This window comes from Sclerotinia sclerotiorum, genomic scaffold, assembly GCF_000146945.2.
Source record: "Sclerotinia sclerotiorum 1980 UF-70 scaffold_2 genomic scaffold, whole genome shotgun sequence".
Classification (NCBI taxonomy): domain Eukaryota; kingdom Fungi; phylum Ascomycota; class Leotiomycetes; order Helotiales; family Sclerotiniaceae; genus Sclerotinia; species Sclerotinia sclerotiorum.
This window is the reverse complement of record NW_001820834.1, coordinates 2657186-2679278: the sequence shown is the minus strand read 5'-3', so window position 1 is coordinate 2679278 and position 22093 is coordinate 2657186. Positions and strand designations below refer to the sequence as shown.

Sequence of the window (22093 nt, the reverse complement as noted above, 5' to 3'; positions counted from 1 at the left end):
AAACCAGGAATAAATAAGATCATCATGTGATTTATGACACTGGAGAACATTTTTCCCCTAAACCCATTCGACGAGTTGATGAAAAGCTTTTGGTGTTCTTCTTCGAGTACCATTACCTTCTCTCTGGACTCCAGGAAATTCCCCTGGAAGGGGCGCTAAAATACGATCGAATGAGCACACAAGAGATCTTCGTTCAACAACTAGACTTCCCATTCGTCACCGAAGATGATCTTAACCATGAGCTCGACATGGATGTTCCTTTCAAGAAGAATTAGCTTCGTTGGAGGGATATTTAGAGTTGACTAACTCCGAGAACGAAACAATGACAAAATCATTGTACAAATCGCAAGGAGACATTTTTCAGGCGATGTACCCGGGCAAGACTTGCGATCTGAGAAAGCATAGGTAATATTCGCAGAAGCTTTTTAGAAGATTAGAAGGTGGGGACTGGAGACTTCCAATTATAGACACGATGAAACGGTATAGGTGGTGGTTAAACACCCTTTCAGATTCTATACGACATGTATTTGCAATGACCAGGATGTTTGCCAACAAGAAGATCTGCTGACAAGGCGACCACAAGTTCTCTCCTGGTAAATTGGATTCATGGCCATCAAAAGCAATGCTTCTTTTCTTCTTTTGTGACGACCTCATCGGAATATGATAACTCATATACTCAGATCAGCAACTTGAAAAGAGAAAGAAAGAAGCAAAGAAACGTGGGGTAGAGAAACTCCATTAGCCAATCAATTATTCGGTCCCATTGGCTGTGTTCCGCCCCGGAAACTTACATGGACATTAGGTAGCCGAGGCCGTAGCCCCTTTTTTTGTCTGCGGAAGCAAAAACATTCCATATGCTGGATTCTTTGCACGGATGACTGCATTCATCCATGGGTTGCTTATTGCTTTTGCTTCCTTTCTACCCGCTTGATGAATGAGACAACTTCGCGGCGAAGAAATGTCCGAATATGCATGCATTGACATACTGAGAGGAAACACGTACGGTTTACCATTCAATTTGCAACCCCAACCTCAAGTTGTTTGTTTATCTCTACTTGATGGGTAGTTAGTCTCCTGTTTCACGCTGTGCGGTGACTACACCAAGGAAGCGTCTATCAAATGTCGTGTCAGTGACAATGTTTTATTGTCACGCAGCAAGGAGTTTTTGTTAGGAACTGCATAAGATTGTACTGAGAATGAATGAGATGTCAGATTACCACTTGAGAATTTTTCCTTAGTGGTGTGTTCTTAGGATTGAAGGATGAATAGGTGGAGGATGATGAAGAAAAAGAGAAGCGGCTGATTGGAGAGGGTATGCATTGTAGCTACGGAGGAAGAAAACCTCGAGGGTGATGAGGAGGGTGCTGGTCGTGAATGGGTTGACTGATCACACAGATCAAGAAGTATTGCGAAGATGTGTTCTTGAGGAGGTTTTTAAGGAAGTCACATGATTCACACATTACTGGAGCCCTCTAGTTTCTGTGTCATAGTGAGATGCATTCCTCACGAAAAAGCTATATAGGATAAGAAGTATATAGGCGGCAACTTGCTTGCGGAGAGAGGTCAAAGGTGGTGGGATTAGGGATTTGTATCCAAACGACTAAACAGTGCCTATCATTTCCAGCATAACTGCATTTGTTCATCACCACTCGTCAAAAGCTGCACCACTTTCTTCCCATGTGAAGTATAGTGAGACAACCATGTAGGCTCACAGGGGTCCTGCTCTTGCTGCCGGCCGAGCCAATAATTGGATTTCTTTAGCAAACGTTCCGAGAAATCACTTCACCACTCCTGTTACTTCTGATGATGCCGCAAACTAAATAAGTTCTCTGCTTCTTAGCCAAACTATCGAACGTGAATCAGAAAGTCACAACTCGGAGTATCAAATGAGCGGACAGGTTTGCGTCACGACATTGCGAGCCAGTAGAGCCGCTTTCTCCTGTGAAATTAAACTCAAGCATAGTGCATTGTACATAGTTACCGTGAGCACTGGCATCTGAGGAGCATCATCGATGCAAGTCGGTATCCTAATCGCTTCGCCCACCTATTCAACCTACTTCACGTGACCTATTCCTTTATCCCAACTCTTGGCAGAATGAGATATCATGGATATGAATATGAAGAGGGCTCATGCTTAACCCAATTGTCAGTCATGAACATGCTGAGCGTAAGCAAGATAGAAATGTCTGGAGCAGATGCTTGAAAAATTTCGTATTTTACCAGAAGATAGAAGGAAGCTAGGTGGTACTTTTCCTCCAAACCCAAAACGCCAGTGTATGCAACCAACACCATTTCTGGCCAGAACCTTATACAACCCCCTTCATGAAACCTTTTAAATTACTAACCTATTTGGATTTGTTTCCTTTCTTCTTCTTTTCCTTGCTCTCCTTCATGGTATCTTTCTTTGTGGTTCCATCCTTTTTGTCCTCTTCCTTCTTAGTCTTCCCCGTAATCTCCTTCTCGGTTGCATCTGCCTTAGTCTTTTCTTCCTTCTTGGTCTTCTCTACTTTGGTATCCGACTTTGACTTGTCTGCCTTTGGGTCGATACCCTTGCGTTTCAAGGTGTTCTTCCTCGCCTTCTCTATATACTCTTCATCTTCATTTTCATCCCACCCTCCGAAAGCATCCTCTTCCTCGGTCTCCCTGATAGGAGTTTTATCAACATCCAGCTCATCAAATCCCTTCCCAGCCTCCTTCTCGCCAGGTCGGCTCTTTGGTGATGGACCTGTCTTCTTGAATTTAGAGACGAAGAAACCATCAACATTGTAAGCATGGGGGTAATATCTTCTCGTCATCTTCATGTTCTTGTCAAAGCTCTTGCCCATGTATGACGTGAAGCCCTCTTTACCAAAAGCTAGGCCAGTCTCCACAAGCTTAACGTTTGGCCTTTTGTTGAGCACATATTGTACAACTTGCTCATTCTCCTCGACCGTAACACTACATGTAGAGTAAACGATATAACCTCCAGTCTTGCTTGCGTGATCAACTGAATCGATAGCTGAGAGGAGGAGCTGTTTTTGTAAATGTGGAAGCATGAGGAAATCTCGCTCGGTCTTGTTTGTCTTCACACTAGCATCCTTTGCAATGACTCCAGTACCAGAACATGGTGCATCTAACAAGACACGGTCAAAACCCCCAATGACCTTGGGAAACTCTCTCGCATCATAGTTGCACACAATCACATTTTTGGCACCTAGACGATGAATGTTACCGATCAGACCCTTAGCACGAGATTTGTTGCTATCGTTGGCGAAAATGCAACCCGTGTTCTTCATCAATGCGGCAATATGCGTTGTCTTTCCACCAGGAGCGGATGCCATGTCGAGGACACGCTCATTTTCTTGAGGTGCGAGAGCCATCACGGGGAGGAAAGAAGATGCGGCCTGTAGAATATAATGTCCAGCAAGATATTCTGGAGTGGCACCCAATGGTACGGCACTCTCAAAAATCTGCAGGCCGACTTTGGACCATTTTCCTACTGGTTCGAGGACTACCCCGCGGTTGATCAATGCCTGTGCAAGGTCTCTCCGATGTGTTCGTAAGGTATTTGTTCGGATGACTACAGGTCTTGGAGTTTCGTTGGCCTCGAAAAATGCAAAAGCTTCCTTGGGTGGGAACAAGTTGAAGAGCTTTTCCGCTAAGAATCCCGAATAACCATAATACGCGCAAATATCCTTGATCAATTGAGCCGTGTACTCGGCTCTGGATCGGCCCTCCTCAGAAAGGTTTGAAAAGTCATCTAGAACTCGAATAGTATCATTGATTCTGGATCGCAAAAGTTGTAGATCCGGAGCTAATAAAGCATTAGTCTTGGGAGCTTCTCCTTCATCGTCGCTGTCGAAGATATGAGGCTTATCTCCAGCAATGTTCGTTTGCATGGCAGCTTCCTCTAACTCGGCTTGTGCCTCTGCCGCCTCCTCTGCCTGTTGCTCATCCAATTTCCTTGAGAGTCCTGCAATATTTGCAGCTGTAAGTTTTTCTTCGGCGTCGGACTCATCCTCATCCTCGGAGAACATTGCTTTTGGATGATCATCATCGGAATCGTAAACATCACTTCCACTGTCCGAGCCAAGAAAATCATCTGGGAGACCAGGCCCGTCGTCGTCAGAAACATCTACTTCGTCAAACTCGTCATTCATGAGATCTGCTGCATCAGAGTCACCATCCTCCATTTCCTCATCTGACACGGGTAATGGTGCAGCGGCAGCTTGTTTCGACTTCTTTCCGGAAGGTTTCTGAACTAGTAGCGAATTTGTAAATTTTCCCTTCGTCGCACTTGGTGCCGCTGACTTCTTTTTGCTATTGATAGCTCCATTGGACTTTTTGTCTGAAGTTCGACGTTTCTTGTTGGAATCGGGAGCGTATTGCAACGATTCTGCCCTCGATTCTGCTACAGACATTCCAGCTTTGCGTTTTAAATTGGTGAAATGTGCTTCATCGAGAGGTTCGGGCATGCCCTGCTTCTTCATACGTCTTCCTACACCCATTTTGAATGCTTTTTCTTTGCAGTTTCGTAATAAAAATTATGAGTTGAATATGAGGATTCGCAAATGCGATTGAGGGAACTTTTTTTCTAAACGAATATAATTTTCTCGCAGATAAGGTTTAGCGTCATACTAAAGTTATCAAGCTCGGGCGCCGATACGCCGATGCCAAGCCTTTTTATCTGTGCTATGGTTATTCTTGTGATAGGTGATGAAGTGAGTGAACGGATGGTGACTTGTAAGTCTTAACTTGGTGGGCTAATTTGTTAATTTGTAAAATTCGAACACCAAACCTTCCTTCTCCTCAACTTTTACTCAACTTATTCAGACTATTTTTCAGAATGACTGAACTTACATTCGCCAAGTCATTCATTCAGACTCTCGAGTCAAGACCTTTCAAAATCACTGCCGACCATGTTGAAGATCCAAAAAATTATCCCTCAAGAGGGGCAGTACGTTTTCCCTCCCCCTCTTACTTTGCATCACTTACACTTACCTTTACCTTTCCCTTTGCCTAATCTTTCTTCATACTAACGAGAATAATAGACTATCCTTCCAAAGATGCGAAAACCTCCTGCGAAGCGTCAAAAGTTGGCTCCAGGACAAGAACGTAGTATTCACGTATTACTCAAATCATCACGAAATCCTCCGCTGAATGTGACGCTTTCCGCCCTCTCACCAAATACTTCGATTCTCAATTTGAAAGAGTCATTATCTGAGAAAGAAGGGATTCCTGTGGAAAAGCTGAGGATACTTTACAACAAAAAGCCAATCGGGGATGCGAAAGTTCTGAAAGATGTTATTGGCGAAGAAGAAACCAAGGTCGAATTCAGCATCATGGTAATGGGTGGAGCTGCTTCTGTAAGGAAAATTGAGACCCCGGAGAAGGGAGCTGAGGCACCTGTTGCACAAGGGCCTAGTGGATTGGAAAGTCTTGCTGGGGAAGAGTTCTGGGGTGATTTACAGGGCTTCCTGGTACAAAGATTGAGGGACGAAGAGCAAGGAAACAGAGTGTTTGAAGTATTCAAGAAAGCCTGGGAGGATAGCAGTAAATGAGGTGCATAAATTTATTGGAGAACATAGTAAGGAGTTCAGCATTGTACAGTTGGAAAGGCACAGGCACATTCGCCAATTAAGAAACAGGTACTTCCGCAAAAGTCGCTTTTAATGTCTTCAAAAATCGTCACGCTGAAATGATCAATCCGTCTTCAGAATAATAAATTCACACCCAGGCAAATCATCGTAGGCAATAAGCACCCAATGAAACTGCGTTCCTTCCTGTCATGTTCGTTCCCAAAACCATAAGTTGTATCTATGCCTTGAGAGCAGCGGTTCCCTTGCTGACTGTCTTCAACATCTCATTCTCCTCGAGGTCGGCCTCGTCATTTGCTTGAAGTTCATCGCCCGAAAGTCCGGACAGGGCACGCTTGAAGGATTCCTTGGTGGAGGCATACATCATTTTAGGCTGGGGAATTTGTTAGTGCCAGAAGGCGATATAAGGACGGCAGAGCTTACAAAGGTACTGGCATCATCAGGGGACCATGAAATGAAAGTAAGCTTGGTTCTGATAAAATATTAGTCCATGATCCATAAAAACCAAATACTGCTTGGATTACCTCTGTCCTTCTCCGTTGGCCAAATCGTAGTTGAAGTCATAGACAGCGTATCTGGGGCCTTTACCCTGGGTTTTCTGCAGGTGTCTATCAGCGCTTGCTCCTTACAAGAAGCTTTCACACATACGTTCTTGTTGAGTGCCTTCGCATTCACGAGAACCTCGCGGAATGGTTCCCACTCTGCCGACTCGCTGGAGGTGTCGACAACAACCTTTGTGCCTTCATCGTTGATCTTGTAGACAATCCACTTGATCTTCTTTTGAAGCTTCATCTCGTTGAACTTTTCGATACATTCGTCATCGACAGTGATACTGCAGAAACTTGTCAACTAACGCTCTGCGATTCTGCTTAGATTAAAGGTGGGAATAGATTCGCATCAAGGTCGGCGGTCACCGCAATTCATTGGCAGTAGAGGGTTGAGTAGTGGGGCGAACTGACCCTGAGTTAGACTGTAAAATAAAGCTCTATTAGTAAATGGTTGCATGGCAACTAACAAGATAGAAGCTACATACCATGATGTCAAGGGAGTCTATGCGACGAGCTGTCTTGTAGAAGCTAAAAAATCGACCGAAAGTCAGCGAATAAATACTTGATACTTGACAACGAGACAGATAAACAAATCGAACGACTTTGAGCCAGAATCAAGCCTCGGATGAGGAACATACCTTAAGATTGTTAAAAGACCTGCTTTCCAAAGTTCACTGTATGGTGTGGTAATTGTAAGATATTAGGAAGAGCGGGAGAGAAAAGCTTGGGAGATGTTTATCTTTGGGAGTTTCGGATTTTGCGAACGGGGATGAAGGTCAAGAAATTGGTGGGGTTGCTTGCCGGTGTGTGATCACCTGAGTGGGACGCTAAGAATACCTTGTCGTGCTGCCCACTCCATTTGGACAATGAAAGCTGGCAACTTACGAGAAAATTTACCCCTTTAACAACATAATGAGAGGTTCTCGTAAAAATGAGAGACTGAGATCAAGTTGAGAGTTTGTAGTAGGAAGCTCCTGATTGAATATGAATAATATAATAATAATAATAATAATAATAATAATAATAATAATAATAATAATAATAATAATAATAATAATAATAATAATAATTAAAAAATTTATTAAAGAATTTATTCTTTTAAAAAAATATAAAACATCTTTTATAAAAACAAAATATATCCATTTATGTATTCAATATATTATATCATATCAAGTTCAATAACGTGGTTTAACACCGAGTGTATCATATCACCGAGTGTATCACTTTTATCTCAATTTGCACTTTCCAACTTCAACACGCGATTTATCAATCATTTATTATATAATCAAATAGAAAAGAAGCTCAAATACTCTTAGTTATTAAAGCTATTCAAAAAGATAAAAAACTAAGCATTCGAAAGGCTGCCAAGCTATATAATATAACACATATAACACTTCTCTACAAAATGAATGATTTAGTCTCTTGTATAGAAATTCAAGCAAATAATTATAAAATGACCGATTTAGAAGAGGAGATACTTATTCAGTATATAATTGATATAGATGAAAGAGGGTTTGCATCTAAATTAAGTGGCATAGAAGATATAGTGAATTATATTTTTGAATTGTGAAGGGCAAAGAAGGTTGGAAAGCTCTAGGTATATCAATTCGTAAAGTGTTATACGAAATTAAAGATATGTTTTAATTGTATTTATGACTTTTAAAAAGCTCTTTGTAAAGATTTTAAGCTTATTGAAGAGTAGTTTCGATTGATATCGAATATGCGGGTGAAATATGGTATTATCGATTTCGATTTCTACAACTTCGATGAAACTAGCTTTATAATGGGTATAATATACTTTGGAATGATTATAATTAATATTGAACGAAATAGCAGAAGCAAGACAATACAACCAGGCAATCGAGAGTGGGCTACAGTAATTATATATGGTAATGAAGAAAGTGAAATTATATCTTCATTTTTGATAGTTCAAGGATAAGTTCATCTTTTCAATTGGTATACTGAAACCGATTTTCCTGTGGATTGGGCTATTAAATCTACTTTCAATAAATAAACAAATAATAAAACAGATCTAGAATGATTAAAGCATTTCGATAAACATATTATTCGTTAAAAGAAAAGCAAATATCGAATACTAGTATTAGATAAGTATGAAAACCATGAATCAATACCTTTTCAATTATATTGCAAATCAAATGATATTATATACCTCAAATTACTACTATATTCAAGTCATTTAACTCAACCATTTGATATTGGATATTTTGGTATACTTAAACGTTCATATAGTTCTCAAATTGAGGAGTTTACCAAGGCATATATCAATCATATCACTAAAGTTGAATTCTTTATGGCTTTCAAAGCTGCATATCAACAATCAATCAACTCTCAGAATATAAAAGCTGGCTTTCGAGGAACAGGTCTAATACCATTTGACCCTCAAGCTATACTCTCAAAATTAGATATTCGAATTTATACACCTACTCCCCCCCCTTTCGATTTAAACCTTTGGATCTCTCAAACTCCTCACAATCCAACTGAAGCTCTTTCTCAATCAACTTTAATGAAATTGTTGGTACGAGAAGGATACGGAAGACGTAGCACCCACGGATTATGTAGGTCCTGTATATCTAATTGTATTCTGTCTAAAGAGCTAGCTACATATTGAAAGTAGTAAGTCTTATATAGACTTACTAAAAGAGCTAGTCTCTTTCGCGTTCGCTTAGTTCTTTATTACAGTAGTGATTGAATTGAAGTCATTCACTTCGTTCACACAGAAATCTCGAATAGTTCATCATCAATCAAGCTCCCCTACACCTATAATCAATATATGAAAAAGACTCAATTACATTAAAAAGGAGTACTTACTGAACAAGAAACTACAGATATATTATTTCAATAAGAGATTGATATTCAGATTCAACACGACAAGCGTCAAAATAGGGGAAATTCTAATAGGGAATCATCTACTAGTCGATGCTGTAATAAGTGTGGAAAGACTGATCATAATTTAAGAACTTGTCAAAATATTATAATAGATCCTAGATTATTAGATTCTTAATAGTTTTAATTGATTGATTTAATGATTGTTGAATGATATGAGTTAGAAAGTGCAAATTGAGGTAAAAGTGGTGCACTCGGTGATATGGTGCACTCGGTGTTAAACCACGTTATATAAAAGACTAAGTCTATAACGTGGTTTATCAGCGAGTCGCCACTATCAGCGAGTCGCCACTTTTTCACTTATTCAACCACTTTAAACTTATTTTAATCAACAATTATTGAATCAATTGACTTAAACTATTAAGAATCTAATAATATAGGGTCTATTATATTATTAGAACAAGTTCTTGAATTGTGACCAGTCTTTCCACATTTACTACAACATCGATTAGTAGATGATTCCCCATTGGAATTTCCCCTATTTTGACGCTCGTCGCGTCGAATCTGAATATCCACCTCTTGTTGTGATATTATATCTATAGCTTCCTGACCAGTAAGTACTCCTCCTTGACGTAATTGAGTTTTTTTAACGTGTCGACGTTTGCTTAATGTCTCATTTGCCTTCCGAAGCATACGAATCTCTGTACTTAAGAGTGTATTCTCATGAGCTAGTCGTTCTGTACCCTTAGCTAATGCAACTACAGTTTCGAATATAGGTGTAGGAGAGCTTGATTGATGTCGAGCAATTCGAGATTTCACTAAAGTTGATTGTAAAAGAGCTTCAGTTGGATTGTGAGGTGTTTGAGAGACCCAAGAGTTGGCAGATTCCAAAAGGATCGATGGAGGGGTAGGTGTGCGAATTCGAATATCTAATTTCGAAAGCACAGCTTGAGGATCAAATGGTATTAGTCCTGCTCCTCGAAAGCCAGCTTTCATATTCTGAATTGTAATCGATTGTTGATATGCAGCTTTGAAAGCTATAAAGAATTCAACTTTAGAAATATGATTGATATATGCCTTGATAAACTCATCAACTTGACAACTATATGAACGTTTGAGTACGCTAAAACATCCAATATCAAGTGGTTGAGTTAAATGACTTGAATGCGATGGTAACTTTACATATATAATGTCATTTGACTTGCAATATGATTGGAAAGGTATCGATTCATGACTTTCATGCCCATCCAATACTAACATTCGATATTTGCCCTTTCTTCGTTGACTAGTATATTTATCGAAGTGCTTTAACCATTCTAAACCTGTCTCATTATTCGTCCATCCATTAGAAGTAGGTTTAATAGCCCAATCCGCAGGAAAATCGGTTTCGGTATACCAATTGGAAAGATGAACTTGTCCTTGAACTATCAGAAATGGAGGTATAGTTTCACCCTCTCCATTACCACATATAATTGCCGTAGCCCATTCTCGATTGCCTGGTTGTATTGCCTTGTTTCTGCCATTTCTTTCAGAACTAGTTACAACCATTCCAGGGCATATTATACCTATCATAAAGCCGGTTTCGTCGAAGTTGTAGAAATCGCAATCTTGAATACCATATTTCGCCTGCATATTCGATACCAATCCAAACCACTCTTCAATAAGCTTGGGATCTTCGCAGAGAGCTCTTTGAAAGTCATAAACACGACTAAAACACGTCTTTAATTTTGTACAACGCTTTACGAATCGATGAGCCCAGAGCTTTCCAACTCTCTTCGCACCTCTTGATTCGAGAATATAATTCGCCATATCTTCTACACCACTTAATTTAGGTGCAAATCCTCTTTCATCCATATCGATAATATACTGAATAAGCACCTCTTCTTCTTTTTCAGTCAAATTAAGATTATTTGCTCGAGTTTCCATTCTGTGAATTCGACCGCCCATTCTATCTCGTAATGTAGTTCGAGGGACTTTGTAGATTTTCGCAGCCTTTCCAACTGTAAGATTTTTTGATTTTTGAATAGCTTCAATAGCTAAGATTATTCTGGCCTCTTTTGATTGTATTTCCATAATAATTCGTTGAAATATCGCGTCTTGAAATTGAATGATAAAAGATATTGAAAAAGTGGCGACTCGCTGATAGTGGCGACTCGCTGATAAACCACGTTACATGTTACGAGGTTTGCCGTCTAGATCACGTGGAAGTGCTCTAGGCTCTCGAGGTGGTTTATAACTAGGCGTCAAGCAGGGACTTAAAGTAATGACAATAATGCAATTCGTAACTAATAGTAGAGTATACTAAATGATTGATCTTGAGCACGAAGCTCTATACAAAGGAAATCCATCTTGATTATATAGTCCTTCATGCTTCTATGATCACTGGTGATCCTTCATGATCACCAGTGATCACCTATATCGTGATCCTTAGTGATCCTTAATGAGCGCTACTGATCATTTGTGATCACGTGTCTTGGTAGTTGTGTAGCCCGTCGTAACAATACAGTTTAAAAATATTAACAGATCCTAGACGGAGAAGTCTAGCCCATTATAAAATATCAATACTCATATACAAGTACCTGGGCAGGCAGAAGGGTAAATCTACAGGACGCTAAGGTTAGGAATATGGAAATCATCAAGTAGTGATGTGAGATAGATTTTTCTGCCAAATCTACCTACTAAAAGAATGTCCTATCCAATTCTCTTAACACGCATTCAATTATAAGGCAGATAGATTCCAAGAAAAGTACACGCAATCAAGTAAATCACCCTTGAAGATCAAGTCAATCACATCACATTGTAAGGCAATTAACATGAATTTTAACTTTTTTTATATATCATTTTAGCTTCATTATTTTACATGGTCATGCTCTCTTAAACACATATATCGCTCCGTAATGCCATGCAAGACGAATAACGAAAAAGGGTGAGTGGGGTATTATACAATGTTATGTCCGGTACCAAATTGCCTGGTAGCAATTGCGCAAACAAATGAGGCTCAGACGGGTATTTGATTTTACGTTGACCAATAGCTTTTTACATCATTCCTCCTGCGAAACTGTTAGCGCCTAGTGCATTGGGACGTGTGAGATACATGTACTAACCCATTCCTCCCATTCCTCCCATGCCACCCATACCGCCGGCTGGGGGTCCCTTCTCTTCTGGTGCTTCGACAATGGCAACCTCAGTGGTGCCTAACAATGAGGCAACACCACTAGCATCAACCAAACCAGTGCGGACGACCTTGAAAGGATCAACGATACCAGCAGCGATCATATCAACGTATTCTCCAGTAGCACTGTTGAATCCCTTGTTGAAGTCGGATCCAAATTCATCCATGAGTTTACCAACTACTACTGATCCTTCTGTTCCGGCGTTCTCAACAATAGTGCGTGCTGGTTTGGTGATAGCGCTCTTGATAATATTGATACCGAGTTGTTGGTCAAAGTTGGCAGGCTTGAGACCACCAAGAGCTTGACCAGCAGCCTTGAGGAGAGCAGTTCCACCACCTGGAAGGATGCCCTCCTCAACAGCGGCACGAGTAGCATTGAGAGCATCAACGAATCGGTCCTTCTTCTCACCCACCTCAACCTCGGATGCACCACCGACCTTGATAACAGCTACACCACCAGAGAGCTTGGCAAGACGCTCTTGGAGCTTCTCTTTCTCGTAGTCCGAGGTGGCAGGGTCATTCATAACACCTCGAATTTGCTCGCATCGTTGGGCAATGGCATCCTTGCTACCCTCTCCGTTCAAAATGATAGTATCTTCCTTGGTAATAGTGATAGATCCAGTGGTACCGAGCATATCTGCTGTAGCCTTCTCGAGCTTGAGATCAAGCTCATCAGTAAAGACGGTGGCATTGGTTAAGATACCAAGATCACCAAGAATGGACTTTCGGTTGTCGCCGAAGCCGGGTGCCTTGACAGCTGCAACTTGGAGTTGACCACGGAGCTTGTTGAGAATGCACACAGCGAGTGCCTCTCCATCAATATCCTCAGCAATGATGACCAAAGGACGACGAAGTTGAGTAGATGCCTCAAGTGCTGGGATAATGTCTTGAACGTTTGAGATCTTCTTCTCAGAGAGGAGAATCAATGGCTTCTCGAACTCCACTTTTTGCGACTTGGTGTCGGTGATGAAGTATGGCGAGACGTAACCGCGGTCAAATCTCATTCCCTCGGTAATGTCGAGTTCATCTTCCATGGTCTTTCCTTCCTTAACTGTGATTACACCTTCCTTTCCAACCTTCTCCATGGCGTTGGCAATCAATTTTCCAATGTGGGTATCGCCATTTGCACTGATAGTTGCGACTTGTGCAATTTCCTCGCTGGTCGTGATATCACGTTTGTTCTTTTGCAAAAACTCAACAACAGCTTCTACAGCAGCCTGTGTACCCCTGCGCAAGTCCATTGGGTTGCATCCTGCAGCAACGTTCTTTACAGTCTCGGAGAAGATAGATTTGGCAAGGACAGTTGCGGTTGTGGTTCCATCACCAGCTGTCTCGTTGGTTTTTGAGGCAACATCTTGAATAAGTCTAGCACCGAGATTCTCGAATTTATCCTTGAGAGTAATCGCTCTAGCAACAGTTACACCATCTGTTCACCAACAGTTAGAATTGTGCATTCAAAGAAGCCTTTTGAAGAATTTGCAAACCTTTAGTGATCTTTGGGGAGCCATATGCTGACTCAATCAAAACATTTCGTCCTTTGGGTCCTAGGGTTGTGGCAACAGCCTTTGCTAAAGTCTCCACACCAGCCAAAAGAGCTGCTCTGCCTTCAACACCGAATTTGAGCTCCTAAATGACAAAATGATTAACATAAATTTCAACAAATCTATGTTGTGGCTTTGCACCAGGCTGAAATCAACATACCTTATGGGCGAATCTCAATTGTTGTAAAGGACGAAGCTTTGAAGCTGTCGATCCGGTAAGGACCGAAGCTCTAGCTCTAGAACTCAAAGCTCGTTGCATCTTGAAATCAATTGAATGAAAGACGCTTTTGAAAACGAAACGAAAAGAAATCTGGTCTGAAAGCACTCAAGGGTATAAAAGAGGAGGCTTTTTGATTGATTTAAGGAAATGTTAAGAATGGAGACTTTGGGATCTTGGAGATAATTTTTCTGGGCCCCATGTCCGGAAGAACCATTCTCCATCGAATCTGCGAGAAACATTTTGGCAAACGGAAGATCCCGAATGAGGGGGCCGAGGATAAAGTCGCTGACTAATTCACACCGTCAACACCTCACTTCACTTCACTTTAACCTAACTTCACCTCAGATTAGTCTTATTAATACAGTGAACACTACAACGTTCACCCCTTGATAGACTAGTGATGAAAACAAGTGTAACATGACATTCCTATGTGTGTATACTGTATACTTATCCTATTGCTTGAAGCAGCTTTGACATTGATGTCTAGATGTATGATTTTTTTTGCATCTACTAGCACTCAACTCTCCTCTGGTCACTCGTCTCCTTTGCTAGAAGGGATTTTAATGATTGCAATTGGATGGATACACTCTGAGCTGGAGGTCCCCGCTGCACTTTAATCTAATAGCCTGCTAGAATTACACGAGAAGTACTAGTTATCATGTGTGGAAAATTGGTCGCCAGCGCTACCTCTCCTGCCTGTGGATGGTCTAACAAGCATTCTTTGTGTTGGCATAAATAAGGCAAATTATCATTAAAATGTGGCTACTAGTGTGTTATATAGAAGCTACGTGTGCTTCCAACCATGTCTTGTTGATTGATAGCCCTCGATATTGTCTTTAAGATTGTCCTTGTTTCGTTACGCTTGGCATCTGCGTAGTTATGATGATGGATTCCTGCAAATTCTTGTCAATAGTTACCTCTGATTTCTAAACAGTTTCCTTGTTTGTAACTGCCTATCTAACACAATTCTAGACTATTAGTCTACTGAGATAGACATTGATCCTACAGATCCTACAGATCCCTCACAACTCGTCTTGATCATTATCATATCATCACATGTCTGAATCCTGATAGCAAGTCTCAGGCTTAAACATGATCCAAAACTTTTCAAGTCAATTTAGACATTCGTAGGGTAATGAAAGGGATGAATACCGGATAGATATCTAGTCAATACTTGAATAGTACAAGTAAACAACTATCTGTATAAAGCAAGATGAGGAGAACCCAAACCATGTTGTATGTAGCTTTATCCCAGCTTGGGATTGTAGATCAATCAACTGGCTACAGAACTCATCATTAATAAATCTGACAGCCTCCCTACCTGCCTCTATGTGTTACCAATCCATTATAAAGTGCTTCCTTCTTTCCTGATCACTCCACCAGTCTCCTTTTGCCTTATATCAGTATCATGCAAGTTCATCAACTTCTAGTTGTTCTCATCTGAAGCGAGGGTTAAAGGGTAATTGCCTCTCAGGATCCCCAGATTTACAACAGACCTCCAGTTTTAAATCAGCTGGGGGAATGCATATATTTAAAACTTGACATTCCAGTGGAATTTTCATTATCTTTGGCCTGGCAAGATATTCTACTTTATGAAATCATTTAATGGAGCATCACTTCTATTATACCATCCATAAAATAGCCATCAACTACCTCAATAAAATGTACTCTCCATTTGTGGGGAAGAACTTTGAATAAATATCATAAAAGCACTGAAATACTCCTTAAAACGATTAATAGGGATGGTACCTAGGTAATCATTGTCTGATGTCTACTCCCTGAATGGGCCTTCTCTTTATGAGTGAATGACATTCCAATCAACTTTGGCTATCATGTTGTAAACTGTATTTTACTTAACTAAAACAAAGACCGGGTACCTCCCAATCGCCTGAACATCGGAAGATCTTGTTGTCACCATTAGGTAAGTCTTCCATCTTCTATTTCTCAATCATTGCTAATACCTGATGTGCTCACTCAAAAGAAAAACATTTTCAAAATTTAGGAAAACTCATCTACAAACTAGTAGGATCAATGATCTAATTTCTTTCCAAATAGTTATACCTCACATCTAACTACATAAACTCAATAAACTGAAATAATCAAAGAAGATGAAAGAGAAGTCCGAGGGGCACGGACATCAGCTGTTTAATGAACAATCTTATCTATAAGATTCACCCCAGCAGTTCTTCTCATAGACCGCCCGCATTTGTCTTCCTTCATGTTTTTCTGTCTGTAAGTTTAACAACACTTTGGATTCTCCAACAAGACCGAAGACTGGGAATCAAAAAGTCCAAGCATGACTATTTCTCAGTAGTAGCTATAGACAAAAATTCTACTTCTAGTACATGGTGAGAGATCATTTGGTCTAATCTCTTTGCTGATACTAATACTGAAACAATGTTTCCAACTCCCAAGCTCCACATAGTTCGGTCCCATTCCAACAACTACCTTCAAAATCGCGCCACCCAGTACACCTCGTACCGCCGCATATAAGCAAAGTCACACTCGCTCGGCGAACAAAGGAGTACAATTAGCCTTATTTTGGTTGCGAAAGAGTGAGAATATTTGTCTCCATAGTACACTTATACAAGTACATTCGCTCTTCGAAATAAATGGAAAGTACCCATTTGGAAAACCACACCATAATATCTCGTACGATGATCGCAATTCCTTCTTTTTAGATGGACCACGAATTCTCATTTTCAACTCCCTACTGAGCCTCCGAAACGAATGGTGTGACCAGTTGTGAATGAAAGCTCTGTGGAATGAATCACTCGCATAAACAGGTCAATCCAACTCGTGGCTCTTTTTCACATTTGGTTATGGATTTAGTCTAGCTAAATCCATCTTGTGTTTGTTTAGAACCCCTTTCTTCAATGATTAATGGATGAAGACACAGTTGGGGATTTCATGACAAAAATCCTGTGGTCATTTTGCTTAACACATTGCTTTGGACTTCTCTCCCTACAATGGCTAGTCAAGTTAGTCTCGCAACCTTGGAACATGTTGGGAGTACGACGAAATTCTTTCCAGCTTGCCCTATGCAAAGGTGTTATTCAAAGCAGATGGATAGTTGTGCCTCTACAAAGCACATACGATGTCGTGCCACGCCAATATTCACACTCCTGCTGAATCGCTCTTCACATCAGCCGGAAAATTCACATACATTTTCACGAAGCACTAGGGACTTCATAGATAATTGTCATTGGGCATCTATCTATGATACAAGATCTTTTGTCTCCCACTTTTCAGACCGCTGAGCAAACGACGAGTAAAATGTCCATTCAAGGCGACCATCATCCAAATCCAAACGAAAACTCCCATTCGTCTCAAAATTTTTGGAAACAAGGGCAAATCGATAGTCGAATGAGGAAGCGACGCGGAAAGCTCAATCGTGCAGATACAACAGTTCAGCAAAAGAAGAGCAAAGGTAATCCTTGCTCATGATTGGTATGTTTCTGTCTTTGGAACCGTTTTATTCCCTTCGCCAGGTCAAGAAGACTTCCTAAGGAGAAGAACTAGCTTTGACACACGACGATGGTGAATAATTCTGAAAAGACTATGCGGCAGCCAGTGTTTCATGACGACTTTCTTGCATCCAAGCGCCACGGAAAGCGAAGAGATGCTAAAGTTGATATAAAAGTATGGATCCAACTGGTCCAAAATCAATTGTTAATACAAAGAAGAAATGAAAGAAAAAGATTGTTGTACAGATCGAAATGTCTTGAAAATCGCTAGTCCATTGGACGGGAGAGTGGGCATGATATCATTACTTATTGCTGATATGCCAAGGGCCACGAAACTTCGAACGCAGAAGCCGAATCAGAGATTGCCGTCATGCTTGAAAGGGATGTTTTTGGCAAATTGCTCGACCCAGCCATCGGCGTCAGGAGTTTCGAAGCTCTGGCTGGGAACGATGCTGCTAGCATTGGCATAATTAAATGCACCCTGGTCATAGTCGGCGTCGGTTAGAACTTGTGTAAAACTACTATTGCTTGAGCTGACTTCAGTGCCTTGTAAGAATGAACTTGTGTTATCATGACCTCCATTCATATCACGCATTGTCTCATTTAAACCACCATAATTCAGGCCGTCATGCATAGCGGATGTTGGATTGAAGTTATGCATGCCCAAAAACATGTCGTTAGGGTATGAATCGCCGCGATAAGTACTATCAAGGGATGCAGCTTGGACATTCGAAAAGCCGTGGTTGTTGTAGCCTGCGGTATATACCGACGTATAACCTTGAGCATTTATGGGAGCGGCCTGACTGTAAAGGTCATAGCTGTAGTTCATACCCCCTACGTAGTTGTTAGGAGGGAACAAAGCTTGTGTTTGTGGCTCAAAACCATGGATATTGTTGAGGCCTAAGCTTTCTGGACCAAAAACATCGTCGCCGTCTCCAGGAGAACCGCCGACAGCGGTTTCGGAGCCATCATGGTCTTCCTCGGTACATCCATCGTCCTCAGTCTCAGTGCCTACAAGCATATCTTGAACAGATTTACTGGCAAGGCCGGCAGGAAATTTACTGAGTAGATCCGGGGAAAGCTTGAGCGTAACAGGCATAGCAGTTAAAGATGTCATGACATCGTTTCCCGAGCCCTTTTTCTTACTTGGTGTCTCTAAAAGGTATGTCTCGTAATCCGAATACCCGAACGATTCATTCTGCGATTCGGTGGCCTTATCCATATCCTCATCCGTCTCATAATTACGCACATTCTTAACCTTAACCTTCCGCTTGCGATGGCCCTTGATCTTAAGACGGTTTCCGGGGTCATAATCCTCGTCTGATGGCATCTCGGCAGGATCAAGTGATTCAGATCGCTCCTTCTTGATCTTTACAACCTTCTCCTTTGACTTGAGCGTCGACTTTGAAAGCTGCCTATCAGAACGAGCGCGAGCGCCAACCATCTTGGTAGGTGTTTCCTCGCCCATGGTTGCCTTGTTGCTTTGCCATCGAGTCTTATCACGACGATAGGTTCCTGAGCCTCTAGAGACACCAGGAACAACAAGACTTTCTTTCAAGTCGACGATCTCTTCGAGCCAACCAACAGAACGGGACGCCTTGGGGTCTTCAGCATCTGTGTCGCGAATGTATCCACGAATGCTTGGATCAAACACGGCTTTCTTTCCCAAAGGAGGGGGAACAAGGTGGCCTTCTGTGATAAGAACGTCCCGCATCTTGTTGATGTATTGTTGTGCGGCTGCACCGGAGCTGCCAGGGCAGAGCCTGTGAGCAATCTTGTCCCATGGAAGATTGATATCAGCACGGCGACATTCGAACACGATGTGCAAGATTAGCTTCTCCATCATTCGTGTTCCTATGGAAGATTAGTCTATGTACTCATAGATGAGAAAAACAGAAGCTTACTGTGCCATGAAACAAGTTTACGACCCTCGGCTCGACCATTTGGATGAGTTGGCTTGCCAGTGGATCCGATAACCTTATTTACTTGGCTCCAGGTATTCTCATCTGATCTAGCATCGTCATTGTCATCTTCCCAGTCTTCACCATTATCGTCATCTTCAGCAAGAGTTTCACCAAGCAACGCGGCTTGGGGATTCTTTAAGTCAGTCTTTGTGTCTTTTTTCTCTGCAGGGACCGTCAGCTCAACCATGAAATATACGGTTCCGACCAGAAACAAAGTATAGGGCAGGAAGAAAACAACTAATTCCTCGGCAACTTACTTGGACTTTGTTGAGTCTTGACGACCTTGCCAGCCGCGGCCTTAGCACTGGCAGCTTTCTTAGAAGATTGTGATTCGGCCCTCTTTGTCCCTTTGCCCCGAATACCTCTGGTTAATGACTTGGAGGGCGTGACTGGGTCATAGCTCTCATCTGCTTCGATTGAGGCAATGATTCGATCTTTGGTCGCTGGGGTTGCTGTGAGTCTAGAAGCAGCACCAGGTTTGGCTGGAGTGACAACAGTACCACGGTGGGCAGATTCTTGCTTCTCAACCTTGATGATTCGTTGTTCGATGTTTTCGAGCTCTTGGTTACGGTCAAGTGAGTCGGTCATGTTGATATCTCCATCGATTGACGGCATGTTCGCTCTTTGGCTGGTAGTACGTTGTTTTCAAGTTGTTGAAGAAAGTAAGAACTATCTGGAAAATAGAGATCTTTGTCAGCCTTTATTGCTTGGACACCTTGTCAGGCCTTTGGTATTTGGGTGTAGCTATTCCGAAAAGGGAGTTGTAGAGCGGGGAAGTTTACTTGGGGTAGAAGAAACGGGTGAATATGAAATGAAAAAGAGTGGTAAATTGCGAAGAGACAGCGGAGGGATAGAGATCAGGCGCATGTACCAAAGGAGAATGGTGTAAAAGCCTTGGCACTCATATGTATGTAACTGCTGCCTTGAGGTTGTAGGTGGTATCCACCACCGACTGCCCTTGAGATTCAGTTGACAAGTCTGTGAAGTATGACGCGGAATCACACGCTTCTTGGGCAAGAGACGAAAGGCACTTGATGCATACAAGTAATAATCTTGTGCAGAGTGATTTGAAACGGTTTGAAGCCACTCGATCTTGGTATGCTGGTGGTGGAGATAAGATTCCCAAGGCAAGGGTTGCTGCGGCGACGCTTATCATCAGCAAGAGGAAGAGTCCTTTATGAGCTGATTGCGCCTTGATCAAATGCGTCTTTATAGCTCGGAATATACTCAATAGCCCATCGATTCAGATTTGTACTGCGGGTATGTGGGTAATCGAGTGCAGGATAGCGTGACTGCTAGATCGGGAAGGTGGGGTTCCGTTCTTGGAGAATGGAAGATGGAGAAATTGCAGGAGAACAGAGGCAGATAAATGATTGCGTCGTTGAAACGTACCTTAAAAAGAGCTCCAAGACAATTCACAGTACAAGAGCGGTGATAGAGGAATTCTGTGTCCTTAATTGACGACGGGAAGAAAAGAATTGATATTTTTTTGCTTTTGATTTTGGAAATGTAGAAAGATTGTGTTGTTATGAGAAAAGGCGAAACAAGCGAGGACTAAGATCACAAAGATCCGATCAATAACTTTGATCTCTGCCTGTATTATCTGTGTCTGTGACTAAGCCTAAACGGGACAGATAATTTTAATTCACCGGGGGCATGAGTGCATGCGAGAGCGGGAATATTCTTGGTGACGTCAAAAAGGGCCGAGATATTTATCATATTATGGTTATGGCCTTCTTCTCTTCTATTGCAATTGTAGACCATGATGCGGTTTTAATTGTTGTCCTCAGTCACGGTAGATACGCGTTTATCTACAAACATGTGCTCCAGCCGTCCGGTAGGGCAATATTCTATGTGAGGGCCTTATACTACAACTTGTTACTCCGAAGTTGCTCTATATAAGACTAGAAAGATTGATGCCGAAGACTTCAATTATGTTATACTTCAATCCATGGCTCACTCTTCTCACACCGAGTATCTGACGTTGATGAGTAGGTATCTAGCAGTTATACAACAAAGTCATCTAGGGCGACACTACGTAACAATCTACTCTTTCAAATCTTTTACGCAGAGCAAGGCACAACTCACGTGTTCTATGCATCGACCAACCTCCCGGCAGCAGAGGCCTAGATTAATGAATACAATAGTATACAAACCAGCATGTAGCAATTAGGCATGATATAAGACCCAAAGTCCTAACCATGCGCCCCGTTGACTTCTCGTTGAGCTACAAGAAATCGGAACTCAAAGTGAGTGAATTATCGCTGAGTAGTGGAAACCTGTCTGATAAAATTAAGAATAGATGCACTTACAAGACCATACTATTCTGTCTTGCTTTAAACCATATATAATAATGGAAAATAAGAGAATATTAGTAGAAATAGACAGTTGACGATATCATTCTCAATATAACAGCAGCGCTTATTCAGTAACCTTCAAGAGTGAATACATACCTAATACTTCCGTAATGAGGCCTCAGTGTTACTCGTGGATTTATGCTGCAATTTTGGAAGTTATCTTTGGACTTTACTCTAGTCTTGTGCTATCTACTATACTTCAATCTTCAAATCTGGATCCAGCAGTCACCGGGTAACCTCGTTTCTGGAGAAAATATGCAATGAAAATTACAGCGTATCACAGCCTTCTTCAACTTTCATTAAGAGGGCGAAGATGGAGCAATGGGAAAACATTGGACGCTAAAAACAGGTTTAAGGATTTAGAGCGACACTCAATGTTGGCTTGAATTATTTTCATTTTACTC

The 22093-nt window shown here is 41.5% G+C and overlaps 7 protein-coding genes across 7 annotated transcripts; 2 read left to right on the top strand and 5 right to left on the bottom strand.

Annotated features, from left to right (window-relative positions):
- Positions 1-2345: 2345 nt before the first annotated feature.
- Positions 2346-4487, bottom strand: SS1G_02092 (S-adenosylmethionine-dependent methyltransferase superfamily domain-containing protein; the record flags this gene model as incomplete). Its single annotated transcript, XM_001597846.1, has 1 exon — positions 2346-4487. One exon carries the CDS (start codon positions 4485-4487, stop codon positions 2346-2348), a length of 2142 nt encoding a protein of 713 aa, XP_001597896.1.
- A 338-nt stretch (positions 4488-4825) lies between these two features.
- Positions 4826-5540, top strand: SS1G_02091 (hypothetical protein; the record flags this gene model as incomplete). The annotated part of the gene is made up of 2 exons (XM_001597845.1): positions 4826-4936; positions 5031-5540. 2 exons carry the CDS (start codon positions 4826-4828, stop codon positions 5538-5540), a joined length of 621 nt encoding a protein of 206 aa, XP_001597895.1.
- Positions 5541-5796: 256 nt separating this feature from the next.
- On the bottom strand, positions 5797-6612 carry SS1G_02090 (hypothetical protein; the record flags this gene model as incomplete). The annotated part of the gene is made up of 6 exons (XM_001597844.1): positions 5797-5949; positions 6000-6048; positions 6101-6174; positions 6225-6408; positions 6536-6546; positions 6610-6612. The coding sequence occupies 6 exons, from the start codon at positions 6610-6612 to the stop codon at positions 5797-5799; spliced, it is 474 nt and encodes a 157-aa protein (XP_001597894.1).
- Positions 6613-7844: 1232 nt separating this feature from the next.
- On the top strand, positions 7845-8753 carry SS1G_02089 (hypothetical protein; the record flags this gene model as incomplete). The annotated part of the gene is made up of 4 exons (XM_001597843.1): positions 7845-7911; positions 7958-8000; positions 8375-8700; positions 8743-8753. 4 exons carry the CDS (start codon positions 7845-7847, stop codon positions 8751-8753), a joined length of 447 nt encoding a protein of 148 aa, XP_001597893.1.
- A 635-nt stretch (positions 8754-9388) lies between these two features.
- Positions 9389-10894, bottom strand: SS1G_02088 (hypothetical protein; the record flags this gene model as incomplete). The annotated part of the gene is made up of 2 exons (XM_001597842.1): positions 9389-10070; positions 10227-10894. The coding sequence occupies 2 exons, from the start codon at positions 10892-10894 to the stop codon at positions 9389-9391; spliced, it is 1350 nt and encodes a 449-aa protein (XP_001597892.1).
- Positions 10895-12067: 1173 nt separating this feature from the next.
- On the bottom strand, positions 12068-13940 carry SS1G_02087 (heat shock protein 60, mitochondrial precursor; the record flags this gene model as incomplete). Its single annotated transcript, XM_001597841.1, has 3 exons — positions 12068-13566; positions 13625-13766; positions 13842-13940. 3 exons carry the CDS (start codon positions 13938-13940, stop codon positions 12068-12070), a joined length of 1740 nt encoding a protein of 579 aa, XP_001597891.1.
- A 3783-nt stretch (positions 13941-17723) lies between these two features.
- Positions 17724-19920, bottom strand: SS1G_02086 (hypothetical protein; the record flags this gene model as incomplete). The annotated part of the gene is made up of 3 exons (XM_001597840.1): positions 17724-19222; positions 19273-19494; positions 19590-19920. 3 exons carry the CDS (start codon positions 19918-19920, stop codon positions 17724-17726), a joined length of 2052 nt encoding a protein of 683 aa, XP_001597890.1.
- Positions 19921-22093: the final 2173 nt, after the last annotated feature.